The sequence below is a fragment of the Salmo trutta genome, chromosome 3, assembly GCF_901001165.1.
Source record: "Salmo trutta chromosome 3, fSalTru1.1, whole genome shotgun sequence".
NCBI lineage: Eukaryota > Metazoa > Chordata > Actinopteri > Salmoniformes > Salmonidae > Salmo > Salmo trutta.
The window spans coordinates 25,348,315-25,361,892 of record NC_042959.1 but is presented as its reverse complement, the minus strand read 5'-3'; the positions used below and the strand labels follow the sequence as shown (position 1 = coordinate 25,361,892).

Below are 13,578 nucleotides of genomic sequence, written 5' to 3'. Positions count from 1 at the left end.
TAAATAAAGGTGAAATAAAATGTTTTTAAATCATCAGGTGGAGATGTTTCTCACAAGTGTATTCTAGTCTCGTCTGTAATGTCTATATATGCCAGCATCCAGCCCCATTTGTATTTCCTGAAAGTAAAAAGAGCTAAATTTAATGGAAAACTGGACACGTAGGTTTATAGTGCGCACTCAAACTTCACAATGTTTAAATCACATCAGGTCTCATCAAGTGTTTCAATCGATTCAGGCATTGGCCAATTAAGAGTAAGTCTGTATTCATATTTCTTCTAACTTACACAATTGGTCAAAAACAGCTACTCATTCAAGGATTTTTCTTTATTTTTACTATTTTCTATAATGTTGAATAATATTGAAGACATTAAAACTATGAAATAACACATTGAATCATGTTGTAACCAAAAAAGTGTTTAAACAAATCAAAATATATTTTATATAGCCACCCTTTGCCTTGATGACAGCTTTGTACGTGCTTGGCATTTTCTCAACCAGCTTCACCTGGAATGCTTTTCCAACAGTCTTGAAGGAGTTCCCACATATGCTGGGCACTTGTTGGTTGCTATTCCTTCACTTTGCAGTCCAACTCATCTCATCCTTCTTGGTCAAATAGCCCTTACACAGCCTGGAGGTGTGTTGGGTCATTGTCCTGTTGAAAAACAAATGATAGTCCCACTAAGTCCAAACCAGATGGGATGACGTATCGCTGCAGAATGCTGTGGTAGCCATGCTGGTTAAGTGTGCCTTGAATTCTAAATAAATCACAGACAGTGTCACCAGAAAAGCACCCCCACACCATAACACCACCTCCTCCATGCTTTACGGTGAGAAATACACATGCAGCGATCATCCGTTCATCCACACCGTGCCTCACAAAGACACAGTGGTTGGAACCAAAAATCTCCAATTTGGACTCCAGACCAATGGACACATTTCCACCGGTCTAATGTCCATTGCTCGTGTTTCTTGGCCCAAGCAAGTCTCTTCTTCTTATTGGTGTCCTTTAGTATAGGTTTCTATGCAGCAATTTGACCATGAAGGCCTGATTCACACAGTCTCCTCTGAACAGTTGATGTTGATAAGTGTCTGTTACTTGAACTCTGAAGCATTTATTTGGGCGGCAATATCTGAGCCTGGTAACTCTAATGAACTTATCCTCTGCAGCAGAGGTAACTCTGGATCTTCCATTCCTGTGGCAGTCCTCATGAGAGCCAGTTTCATCATACTGCTTGATGGTTTTTGCGACTGCAATTGAAGAAACTTTCAATGTTCCTGAAATTTTCCGGATTGAATTATTTGTAAAGTAATGATGGACTGTCTTTTCTCTTTGCTTATTTGAGCTGTTCTTTCCATAATATGGACTTGGTCTTTTACCAAATAGGGCTATCTTCTGTATACCACCCCTACCTTGACACAACTGATTGGCTCAAATGCAATTAAGAAGGAAAGAAATTCCACAAATGAACTTTTAAGAAGACACACCTGTTAATTGAAATGCATTCCAGGTGACTACGTCATGAAGCTGGTTGAGAGAATGCCAAGAGTGTGCAAAGCTGTCATCAAAGCAAAGGGTGGCTATTTGAAGAATCTCAAATATAAAATACACTGCTCAAAAAAATAAAGGGAACAGTTAAACAACACAATGTAACTCCAAGTCAATCACACTTCTGTGAAATCAAACTGTCCACTTAGGAAGCAACAGTGATTGACAATAAATTTCACATGCTGTTGTGCAAATGGAATAGACAACAGGTGGAAATTATAGGCAATTAGCAAGACACCCCCAATAAAGGAGTGGTTCTGCAGGTGGTGACCACAGACCACTTCTCAGTTCCTATGCTCCCTGGCTGATGTCACTTTTGAATGCTGGCGATGCTTTCACTCTAGTGGTAGCATGAGACGGAGTCTACAACCCACACAAGTGGCTCAGGTAGTGCAGCTCATCCAGGATGGCACATCAATGCGAGCTGTGGCAAGAAGGTTTGCTGTGTCTGTCAGCGTAGTGTCCAGAGCATGGAGGCGCTACCAGGAGACAGGCCAGTACATCAGGAGACGTGGAGGAGGCCGTAGGAGGGCAACAACCCAGCAGCAGGACCGCTACCTCCGCCTTTGTGCAAGGAGGAGCAGGAGGAGCACTGCCAGAGCCCTGCAAAATGACCTCCAGCAGGCCACAAATGTGCATGTGTCTGCTCAAACGGTCAGAAACAGACTCCATGAGGGTGGTATGAGGGCCCGACGTCCACAGGTGGGGGTTGTGCTTACAGCCCAACACCGTGCAGGACGTTTGGCATTTGCCAGAGAACACCAAGATTGGCAAATTCGCCACTGGCGCCCTGTGCTCTTCACAGATGAAAGCAGGTTCACACTGAGCACGTGACAGACGTGACAGAGTCTGGAGACGCCGTGGAGAACGTTCTGCTGCCTGCAACATCCTCCAGCATGACCGGTTTGGCGGTGGATCAGTCATGGTGTGGGGTGGCATTTCTTTGGGGGGCCGCACAGCCCTCCATGTGCTCGCCAGAGGTAGCCTGACTGCCATTAGGTACCGAGATGAGATCCTCAGACCCCTTGTGAGACCATATGCTGGCGCGGTTGGCCCTGGGTTCCTCCTAATGCAAGACAATGCTAGACCTCAGGTGGCTGGAGTGTGTCAGCAGTTCCTGCAAGAGGAAGGCATTGATGCTATGGACTGGCCCGCCGGTTCCCCAGACCTGAATCCAATTGAGCACATCTGGGACATCATGTCTCGCTCCATCCACCAGTGCCACGTTGCACCACAGACTGTCCAGGAGTTGGCGGATGCTTTAGTCCAGGTCTGGGAGGAGATCCCTCAGGAGACCATCCGCCACCTCATCAGGAGCATGCCCAGGCGTTGTAGGGAGGTCATACAGGCACGTGGAGGCCACACACACTACTGAGCCTCATTTTGACTTGTTTTAATGACATTACATCAAAGTTGGATCAGCCTGTAGTGTGGTTTTCCACTTTAATTTTGAGTGTGACTCCAAATCCAGACCTCCATGGGTTGATAAATTGGATTTCCATTGATTACTTTTGTGTGATTCTGTTGTCAGCACATTCAACTATGTAAAGAAAAAAGTATTTAATAAGATTATTTCATTCATTCAGATCTAGGATGTGTTATTTTAGTGTTCCCTTTATTTTTTTGAGCAGTGTATATTGTGCTTCTACACCTGCATGGCTTGCTGTTTGGGGTTTTAGGCTGGATTTCTGTACAGCACTTTGATATATCAGCTGGTGTAAGAAAGGCTATATAAATACATTTGATTTGATTTTGATTTGTTTAACACTTTTTTGCTTACTACATGATTCCATGTGTTATTTCATAGTTTTGATGTCTTCATTATTATTCTACAATGTAGAAAATAGTAAAATAAAGAAAAACCCTTGAATGAGTAGGCATTCTAAAACATTTGAATGGTAGTGTACATGTAATGACTTTAATGTACATTGTCATGCGCGGAATGTAGCCTACTATCAGTGTAGAAAGCCTGAAGTTATTTCTGAACTTTGTAGACCTGTTGCATGTAGAATCGTGAGAGTTGTTCGATAATAATACTGTCTAGAGTAGGACTAGTCTACCATACTAAAATTTTATTGAAGTTCAGACATTTTCAGAGTAGGGATCATCAGTCTGCCTATTGATACTTGAATAGCCAACGTAAGACACCGGTGCCTGTTTTAACCTCCTTTTCATGATATGCCTAGGGCTACATAAAACGTAATACGTCACAACCGCAGATCACGTGTAACCACGCCAGCCCAGGACTGCCACACTGCCACCCGGCTTCTTCACCTGCGGGATTGTCTGAGACCAGCCACTCAGACAGCTGATGAAACTGTGGGTTTGCACAACTAAAGAGTTTCTGCAAAAACTGTCAGAAACTCTCTCAGGGAAGCTCATCTGCATGCTCGTCGTCCTCACCAGGGTCTTGTTATGATGCCAAACTACAGTCAGATCCATCTTCAGTGGGCAAATGGGTGCTTCGATGAATCCCGGTTTCAACTGTACTGGGCAGATGGCAGACAGCGTGTATGGCGTTGTGTGGGCAAGTGGTTTGCTGATGTCATTGTTTTGGTGGTGGGGTTATGGTATGATAGATTTTTACCTTGTCGATCTAGCATCCTTTCAGTTACTGGCCCAACGCTCTAACCACTAGGCTACCTGCCGCCACAGCTAGTACTTGGTTGCACAGCCTTTAGCCAAGATAACTGCGACAAACACTTTATAGCCATTAATGAACTTGCTGCACCTTTCTACTGGCAATTTGGCACACTTTTCAGCTGCAAACTGCTCTAATTCTTCAATACTTGAGGGGTGCCCTCCACCAACTGCTGTTTTTTAACCCCCCTTTTTCCTCCCTAATTTCGTGATATCCAGTTGCGATCCAATTACGTTCTTGTCTCATCGCTGCAGCTGCCCAATGGGCTCGGGAGAGGTGAAGGTCAAGTCATGGGTACTCCCAAACATGAACCGCCAAACCGCGCTTTATAACAACCGCCCGCTTAACCCGGAAACCAGCCGCACCAATGTGTTGGAGGAAACACAGTTCAACTGACGACCGGTCAGCCTGCAGGCGTCCTGCCCGCCACAAGGAGTCGCTAGAGCGCGATGAGCCAAATAAAGCCTCCACTAACACGGACGATGCTGAGCCAATTGTGCCCCCCCCCCCCAGACTGGGATCAAACTCGGGTCTGTAGTGATGCCTTAAGCACTTCGATGCATTGCCTTAGACCGCTGCGCCACTCCGGAGGCCCCGACATAGGTATACGGACACTTCGCTGGCCACTCCAGCACATTCTTAACCATTGTTGGGTGCTTTTTATGTGGGTTTGGGGTCATTGTCCTGCTGGAAGACCCACATCCTTCAATGGAGAACCAATTTTTGGACACTGCGTTGAACATTGGATGACAAAACACCTGATAATCTGCTGATTTAATGATGCCTTTAGTACGTTCAAGGCCCCCAGTACCAGAGGCAGCAAAGCAACCCCACAGCATTATCAGACTTGATTGTAGAGAGGGTGTTATTTTCATTGAATGCTTCATTTGGTCATTAGCCCTGATCTATATTGCCAAAGAACAGTAATTTAGTTTCATTGGTCCACAGAACATTTCCCCCAGGATTTATGTTTATTTAGGTGGGGTTTTAAGAAGTTAAAATCAGGATTTCTTGTCTCCTTCAGCAGTGGGGTATTCCTACGTTTACCAATGACAGTGACTGTGTTGCTAGTGACCGCTCCAAACTTCCATCCTACTTTTGTCTTTAGACGCAGACCTGAACCTTGCCCAGACGGGGAGATAGCGACATGTACGTCTGCTCTGTGGTGTCCACTCAGGATCTGACAAGCAACAGCAAGGACTACACTGAGCTCATAGTGCTGAGTGAGTGGCTCTTATCCTCTCAGGGCCTCCAATAGATCCCCCTCACCTGCCTGCATTTTCCACCACCACCCATCCATCCTATGACAAAACAAACAAGTTATTCCATTCAATATTTGTATTTAATACACAACATAGCACAGTACTGATCAAAGAATTTAAAATGCAAGTTTGTGAATAAATACATCTGTTACATGAATACAGTGATGACATTACAGCTAGGTGGATAAACAGACTTGCAACGGCCACATAGGCTATCCTAGAACCAAAAAGGATCCAAAACGGCTTCCTAATTTAGAAAGTAGTCTGCAAGTACAATTAGTCATTTTCATTATATATCAGAAACATAGGCAGGTGCAAAGCAAATACTATACAAAGAGTGAGACAGGGTTTGTGTGCAAAATTTTTTTTAAAATCAACATAGATTTAATGAAATGGTACTTTGGCATTTTAGGCCAAATAACACTGTGATAATTGTTTTATACCCAAGGTAAATTTATCTTACAAAGTGCTGATAAACTTGGTATGTAATGCTACAAACAACACCGGACGGTTGTGTTTCGTTATTCACAATGGGCCAGCCAGACAACCTTTTAATACAGTCTGGTTTTAGTGTTACAGAAGAACATTTCTGAGATTAGAACTGAGCAGAGGCAGCACATTTCTCCACTAATAACCAGACCTGTCTGGATAGCCATAGGGGAAACAAACTGTGAGGAGCCAATAGCCTTGTCTAACAATCCCTAACTCCTATTTACTACTCTAGTGTCTGAAGTTCTGAAGGAACTAGATAGGTGTGAGCAATATTCTAGACAATCCCCAAACCTCATCGGGACTGGAGCCATTGTTTACATCTGTCCAGTCCCTTCCGAAGTAGGGGAGCTGAATGGTTTAAAGACAAGGGGTTGTTAAAAAAATAATAATCTGATCAAACATTAAAGATAGCTGTTGACGAAAGAGGGCATTATTAAGCATTCTGTAGAATTGCCTGTGTAAAATATCTGTTCGTGACCAATGTGGGTTTGTAGTAAATCAAAATACTGCGTACAAAGCATCTTTTTTTTTTACATTTACAAGCTTTGAACAACAGAAGATACTACAAATATGATATGCAGCAATTTACAGTTTGACACCTACAGGCGTGATGGATAATCCAACAAAAAGCATTACATGACATTAAGCAAATATTTCTAGACTGAAATATAATTGCAATCAGTAAAATATAGTAGTTGCTTGTTTTCAGTAAACCATCAGGAAGTGTTTTCTTACTGCTATTCTGAAATGACAGAAGTGCATTGCAGGGGTAACCATCGAACACTTACTTACAGGTGTTCAATTTACCTCGGCCCGAATACATAGATAAAACTGACAGTTAGGCCTAGTAACTGTAATGGTATTAGTATTTCTGTAATGGTTATAGTATTTCTGTTGGTAAAACAATACTTGAGGTAATTTGATGAATGAACAGTCTAATCAGGTCCTAGTAAGTTACGAGTGGCAGGCAAATCACCCAATGAGAGAAGCTCCATGCTTATCTGAAGGCTGCAGATTCATTGACTGTTAGTTAAGACTGCTGAATTGGGACTAATAAAACAAGTACTGGCCAGAGAACTGACTGGTAACGCCAACGTTCTCCCTAAGAAAAAACTACATTAAACAAAAACAAGCTGTTTCCAAAAAAATCTAACATCTAGTTTAGTCTTTTTTTTAAGGCAAGGCTTTCTTTCTTTAGTTTGAGACGGCTGTGGATTTCACAGACACACAAACGTATACATGTCTCATATACAGGTCTTATATTTAAAGGCATTTATCCACAGCTTTGATTGTGGTCTGCAGAGTGCAGAGAAGCAACAGAAAGGGCACAGGGATAGATACAATAATACAGTTGAGTACCAACATCCTACCCTTGGATTAGCCACTACGCTTCAAGGCCTGGTTTCCCAGACCAATATTAAAGCTTAGTCCTGGAATAGAAAGCATGATCAATGGAGAATCTATATTTTGAAAGTGCTTTTTAGTCTTGGAACAGGCTTAGGTGGAATCCGGTTCTGGGAAACCAGCCCTAAATGTTTAGGGTCATGTGGCTTTTATCAAAAGGTAGGATCCGTTGGGCAGACTCTGGAATATTTTGTTTCAATAGATATATTTCCTATGTACACACACATCTGGTTCTGTATAAGGATGACAATCACAACAGAGATACAGGTCTAGAGCTCCCTGTGAAATGGTAGTGAGGCAAGGAGCGACAGTAACTTGAGTAGGACAGTGATGGGTTTCCCCTACGGGTGAGAAGTGAGGTGAGTCAGGTTGAGAGCTGGGCCAATTCGTGGTCGCTTGACGAGCTCACCTGCCTTTCCACCCTCCTTTGCATCTTACAGGGGGCCATCCTTGCCTGAATGTCTCCCTTCTTCTCAAAGTAGTCCACCAGGGGCGGCTCGGTGAGCATCGACGCCAGCACCTGCTCAAATGTGATGGACCAATCGCCGTCCAGTATGCTGCCCCGCCGCTGCTGTTCGCCGGCGCAGCCAATCAGGACTGTGTCGTCGGCGATGTCCTCGCACTGCAGCGAACCTGTGCTCACCATGGAGTAGGACGAGACCGACGTGTCATCCTTCACTTCTTCGTCCGACGTCTGCTGAGGCGGCGTTTCCAGCTGGGCCTCCGCCAAGGCCCTGCAGACCAGGGACTGCCCTGAGCTGCTCTCCCCGTTCGGCTCCTCCTTTTCGGGTTGGGGCAGTTCAGCGGCGGGAGCCTGGGTGTTGGTGGTGTCGGTTGGTTTGTTGGCGCCGTTGTTGGTGAACTTCTTGCCCACCTCTCCAATGCGCAGCAGCAGGCTGGCCACAGTGGCGATGGCGTGGTAGAGCTCCTGCTCCAGTGGGTCCTCGCTGAACATGTTGTACAGGGTCTTACACAGCTCTATGAACTGCTCCTGTAGGGGACACACACAGGGGATCAGGCAGAAATGGCTTCTCTAAGTGTGTATGAGTGGTCAAGTTATGGTCATCTCTCAGTAATGTGGCATGTACCTGGTTCATCCTGCGAAGGTCTTTAATGGTCTCCTTCTTGGGCTCATTCTCCATGGCCCACATCCGCAGGTAGTACTTATAGTCCTTCACCTCTGAAACAGATACCAGAATATTACACTGGATACAGTGCCTTCAGAAAGTATTCACACCCCTTGACTTATTCCATATTTTGTTGTGTTACAGCCTGAATTTATAATGGATTAAATAGATTTGTTTTCTCACCCACCTACACACAATACTCCATAATGACAAAGTGAAAACATATATCTTTAAAAATGACCGCAAATATTTTGAAAATGAAATACAGAAATATATCATAAGTATTCACACTCGAGTCAATACTTTGGAAAAGCACCTTCGGCAGTGATTACAGCTTTGAGTCGTCTTTGGTATGTCTGTATCAGCTTTACACATCTGGATTTTCTCACATTCTTCCTCACAGATTTTCTCAAGCTCTGTTAGTTTAGATGGGGAGTGGCGGTGAACAGCAATCTTCAAGTCTTTCCAGATTTTCAATGGGATTCGTCTGGGCTTTGGCTGGGCCACTCAATGGCTTTCAAATTCTTGTTCTGAAGCCATTCCAGCATTGCTTTGGCTGTAAATCTTCTCTGTAGAGACTTGTCCTTCTTGCAGGTTCTCCCATCTCAGCCAAGGAACTCTGTAGTTCTGTCCCCTCCCTGACAAGTCCTTCTTGCCCGGTTGCTCAGTTTGGTCGGATGGCGAGCTCTAGGTAGTCTGGGTAGTTCCATATTTCCCAATGATGGAATTCACTATGCTCTTGGAAACTTTCAACACTCTAGAAATTGTTTTATTCTCATCCCCAGATGTAGGCCTCATCACAATTGTTGGAGATCTACGGACAGTTCCTTGGACTTCATGGTATAGTTTCCGCTCTGACATGAACTGTCAAATTTGGGACCATATATAGACAGACGTGTTTCTTTCTAAATCATGTCCAAACAATTTAATTGGCCACAGACTCCAATCAAGTTGTAGAGACATCTCAAGGATGATCAAAGAAAATTGGATGCGCCTGAGCTCAATTTAGAGTGTCATAACAAATGGGGTGTGAATACTTATGTAAATAATTTGCAACAAATTTGCAAACATTTCTAAAAACATGTTTTACTTTGTAATTATGGGGTTTTGTGTGTAGATGGGTGAGAAAAACAAATGTAATACAGTGGCAAGAAAAAGTATGTGAACCATTTAGAATTGGTCCTAAAATCACACCAATAGACGAAACACAGTGTGCTGATCTAATAACACACAAATTATTGTATTTTGTTGTCTATATTGAATACATCATTTAAACATTCACTGTGTAGGTTGGAAAAAGTATGTGAACCCTTAGGCTAATGACCTCTCCAAACGCTTATTGGACTCAGGAGTCAGCTAACCTGGAGTCCAATCAATGAAACGAGATTAGAGATGTTGGTTAGAGCTGCCCTGCCCTGCCCTGCCTTGCTATTCCCAAGAAGCATTGCCTGATGTGAATCATGCCTTGAACAAAATAAATATCAGAAGACCTAAGAATTGTTGACTTGCATAAAGCTGGAAAGGGTTACAAAAATATCTCTAAAAGCCTTGATGTTCATCAGTCCACGGTAAAACAAATTGTCTATAAATGGAGAAAGTTCAGCACTGTTGCTACTCTCCCTAGGAGTGGCCGTCCTGAAAAGATGACTGCAAGAGCACTGCGCAGAATGCTCAATGAGGTTAAGACGAATCCTAGAGTGTCAGCTAAAGACTTACAGTAATCTCTGGAACATGATAACATCTCTGACGAGTCTACGATACGTAAAACACTAAACAAGAATGGTGTTCATGGGAGGACAACACGGAAGAAGCCACTGCTGTCCAAAAAAAAACATTGCTGCACGTCTGAAGTTTGCAAAAGAGCACCGGGATGTTCCACAGTGCTACTGGCAAAATATTCTGTGGACAGATGAAACTAAAGTTGAGTTGTTTGGAAGGAACACACAACACTATGTGTGGATAAAAACATCAAAACCTCATCCTCACTGTAAAGTATGGTGGAGGGAGCATCATGGTTTTGGCTGCTTTGCTGCCTCAGGGTCTGGACAGCTTGCCATCATTGACGGGAAAATGAATTCCCAAGTTTATCAAGACATTTTGCAGAATGTGAGGCTATCTGTCCGCCAATCGAAGCTCAACAGAAGTTGGGTGATGCAACAGGTCAACGACCCAAAATACAAGTAAATCAACAACAGAATTGCTTCAAAAGAAGAAAATCCTGACCTCAACCTGATTTGAGATCCTGTGGCATGACCTCAAGAGAACGGTTCACACCAGACATCCAAAGAATATTGCTGAACTGAAACAGTTTTGTAAAGAATGGTCCAAAATTCCTCCTGACCGTTGTGCAGGTCTGATCTGCAACTACAAATGTTTGGTTGAGGTTATTGCTGCAAAAAGGAGGGTCAACCAGTTATTAAATCAAAGGGTTCACATACTTTTCCCATCCACACTATGTTCAATAAAGACATGAAAATGTATAATTGTTTGTGTGTTAGTGTAAGCAGACTGTGTTTATCTACTATTGTGACTTAGATGAAGATCAGATGTTATGACAAATTTATGCAGAAATCCAGGTAATTCCATAGGGCTCACATACTTTTTCAGGCTGTTATGTAAGTCAAGGGGTATAAATGCTTTCTGAAGGCACTGTGTATATATATAGCAATACCGTTTGAATCCTGCAGAGGGCAGGACAAGGAAGAAGACCAGTACTGTAAAAAGGTCCTAAATATAGGTCATTAATATAGGCAAGGGAGTGAGGCACACCTTTCTTCTCCTCTGCATCTCCGCTTCCCGATGCGTCCTCAGCCTCTTTCACCTCTTCTCCTGCAGACAGAGACAACCACCACCATCACCATGCCCACAAAGCCACTAATCAGACCATCCACACCAGTGTACACACTACACAGTGACAAGTAGGAAAGTGGGTTATCTAGACAGGGGTTGGGAGGTGGGGGGTCTTTCCAGTGGAAGGTGATTGTGCTAGTTTGTGAGACATCAACTAGCCCCCAGATGCTAGGAGGGTAACAGGCAGGGATGGAAGATGCGGATACCACAGCAGATTATACAGGGGGAAAGCGATGCGATGTCATTCACACCTGGACCGGAACGTACCAAAGAGAGCTCAGAGTGGACTGTACCAAGTGGACAAGGAGAGGAAATTAAAGGGGGGAGTACTACAAAGAGCATTTTGATCAAGGGTCTCCACTCTGTATAAAGATAGATGTGTAATCTGCTGGTATGATGTCACAGTGTGCTATACCACATGGGGAGGATATTAAGAGGTGAGAGAGATGTCCTCTATGAACTACAACTAATCATTGTTTCACAAGTTTGCTGATTGTTCAAACATGAGATTGACTATTCCCTCTGAATACAGTGTGGCCACCATTTTGTTGATCAAAAGTGTCTTTGTGACACAGAGATTCCCAGAGAGACAAACCTGAGGTCACTTCCTGCACCAGGAAGTCCAGATCAGACAAGAAGGGAGGTTCTTGAGCGGTGAGAAGAAAACAACCAGATGGGGAGAGAGGACAGACATGAGAGAAAGAATTAAAGAGAGAGAAAGGTAGATAAAGAGCAAGATGGAGAGATTAAGACAAAGTGAGAAGGGAGGAAGGTGAGATGGAGGAAAGAGGTAGGCAGGGAGGAGAGGATCAAACGATAGGAAGATGAGAATACACATTTCGGTCAGTTAAGACAGCAGTAGGAATCAGTTTTCAATGCACAGACACATGTAAGGGACCAGGACTGTAGCCTCAAGTAAAACAATTTAAAATCGAACCAACATGTCCATGTATCACATGGAAATTGTGAGCAAAATACAGTATGAAAGATGGTTCACACGTGTGTGTGTTCCCTCCTGAGGGAATATGTTACATTTATGGCAACAGCAGTATGTTTATGTCAACATCGATGTGTGTGTGTGTACCCTGTGAAGTGTCATCGTCAGTGAAGAACTGTGTAGCTTCCAGTGCAGACTCGGCCTCCTCTGGACACAATGCTGTTAGAGAAACAAGAAGCATGTTCACCCCAGTATGTATTATCCTAACACACACACACACACACACACACACACACACACACACACACACACACACACACACACACACACACACACACACACACACACACACACACACACACACACACAAATCATACCCACAAGCACGCACGTGCACATACTTTCTCCAAAACTGCTCAATTGTTCCCATTCTGAAACATTATAGTAACACACCCACAGACACCAACACAATTATTCCGTCACGCATATACATGGTGCCTGTCCCTTTAAAAAAAAAAACACACCACCCAAAGCACAGGGCCACAAGACTGTGCCGATTCACTACAACTGTGTTTGAGGGAAAAAGTGTGTGTGAAGCTAATTAGTGAGACTGGGAGTGTGAATGTCCTGCAGTATGTCTGCAATGAGTTGATCGGGCTGTTATTGGACTGTCAGAGTTGTGTTTTCCCTGCTTACCTGGCGGCAGGTGAAGATTGTACAGTAACTTGAGTTTCTCTGTCATGTCTCCGTGGTACATCCCACCTTTTGGGAGACACGTGGTGGGTCAGTGGAATCCATGCTGACTAATCGTAAAATCACTACCAGCCAATTAAGCAGTGAGATTTATCCTGCTACAAACTAGCACATAACTGGTCTCGAAAATATCTCAAAACACCAGCTGTGTAACCCCGACCCCCTCCTCCCGACACATCCATGTTAAATATAGAAATCAGTTCATATTTTCAACAGAAAGTTGCGATTCTCTACTTCTTCAAACTCACTCAGGCCCGTGACAAACTCCTTGAAGTTGATGAGGCCGTCCTTGTTCATGTCCAGCAGGCGGAAGAGGCGTGCGGCCAGAGTGGCAGTGTGCGTCCCACAGGGCCAGGTGCCCAGGGCCCCAAACAGCTGGCAGAACTGTCCCAGGTCAATGCGGTACTGCTCCAGGTAGGGCAGGCTGGGGTCGTGGCGCTCCGCCGCTGTGGTGCTGGCCCCCCAGTAGCAGCTCATTATGTGCTTGGCCTGCCATGGGGAAGTGGGATGCAGCTCAGAGGTAGTACTGGCTGATTGAAACATTGAATGGATAGTGCAATGGTGCT

General features: G+C 44.1%; 1 protein-coding gene across 4 annotated transcripts in view; it reads right to left on the bottom strand.

Annotated features, from left to right (window-relative positions):
- Positions 1-5,510: 5,510 nt before the first annotated feature.
- The window catches only part of LOC115170976 (TBC1 domain family member 9B), a 48,433-nt gene continuing 40,365 nt past the window's right edge, over positions 5,511-13,578 (bottom strand). For 3 of the 4 annotated variants that reach the window (XM_029727413.1, XM_029727398.1, XM_029727419.1), the window contains 7 exons: positions 13,261-13,501; positions 12,956-13,021; positions 12,407-12,478; positions 11,918-11,968; positions 11,242-11,301; positions 8,434-8,525; positions 5,511-8,336 (listed from right to left, as the gene is read on the bottom strand). In XM_029727413.1, the coding sequence (XP_029583273.1) occupies positions 7,710-8,336; positions 8,434-8,525; positions 11,242-11,301; positions 11,918-11,968; positions 12,407-12,478; positions 12,956-13,021; positions 13,261-13,501 (1,209 nt within the window). In that variant the 3' untranslated portion in view covers positions 5,511-7,709. The remainder of the gene's footprint in view (positions 8,337-8,433; positions 8,526-11,241; positions 11,302-11,917; positions 11,969-12,406; positions 12,479-12,955; positions 13,022-13,260; positions 13,502-13,578) is intronic. The other variant, XM_029727404.1, reaches the window with a different exon arrangement.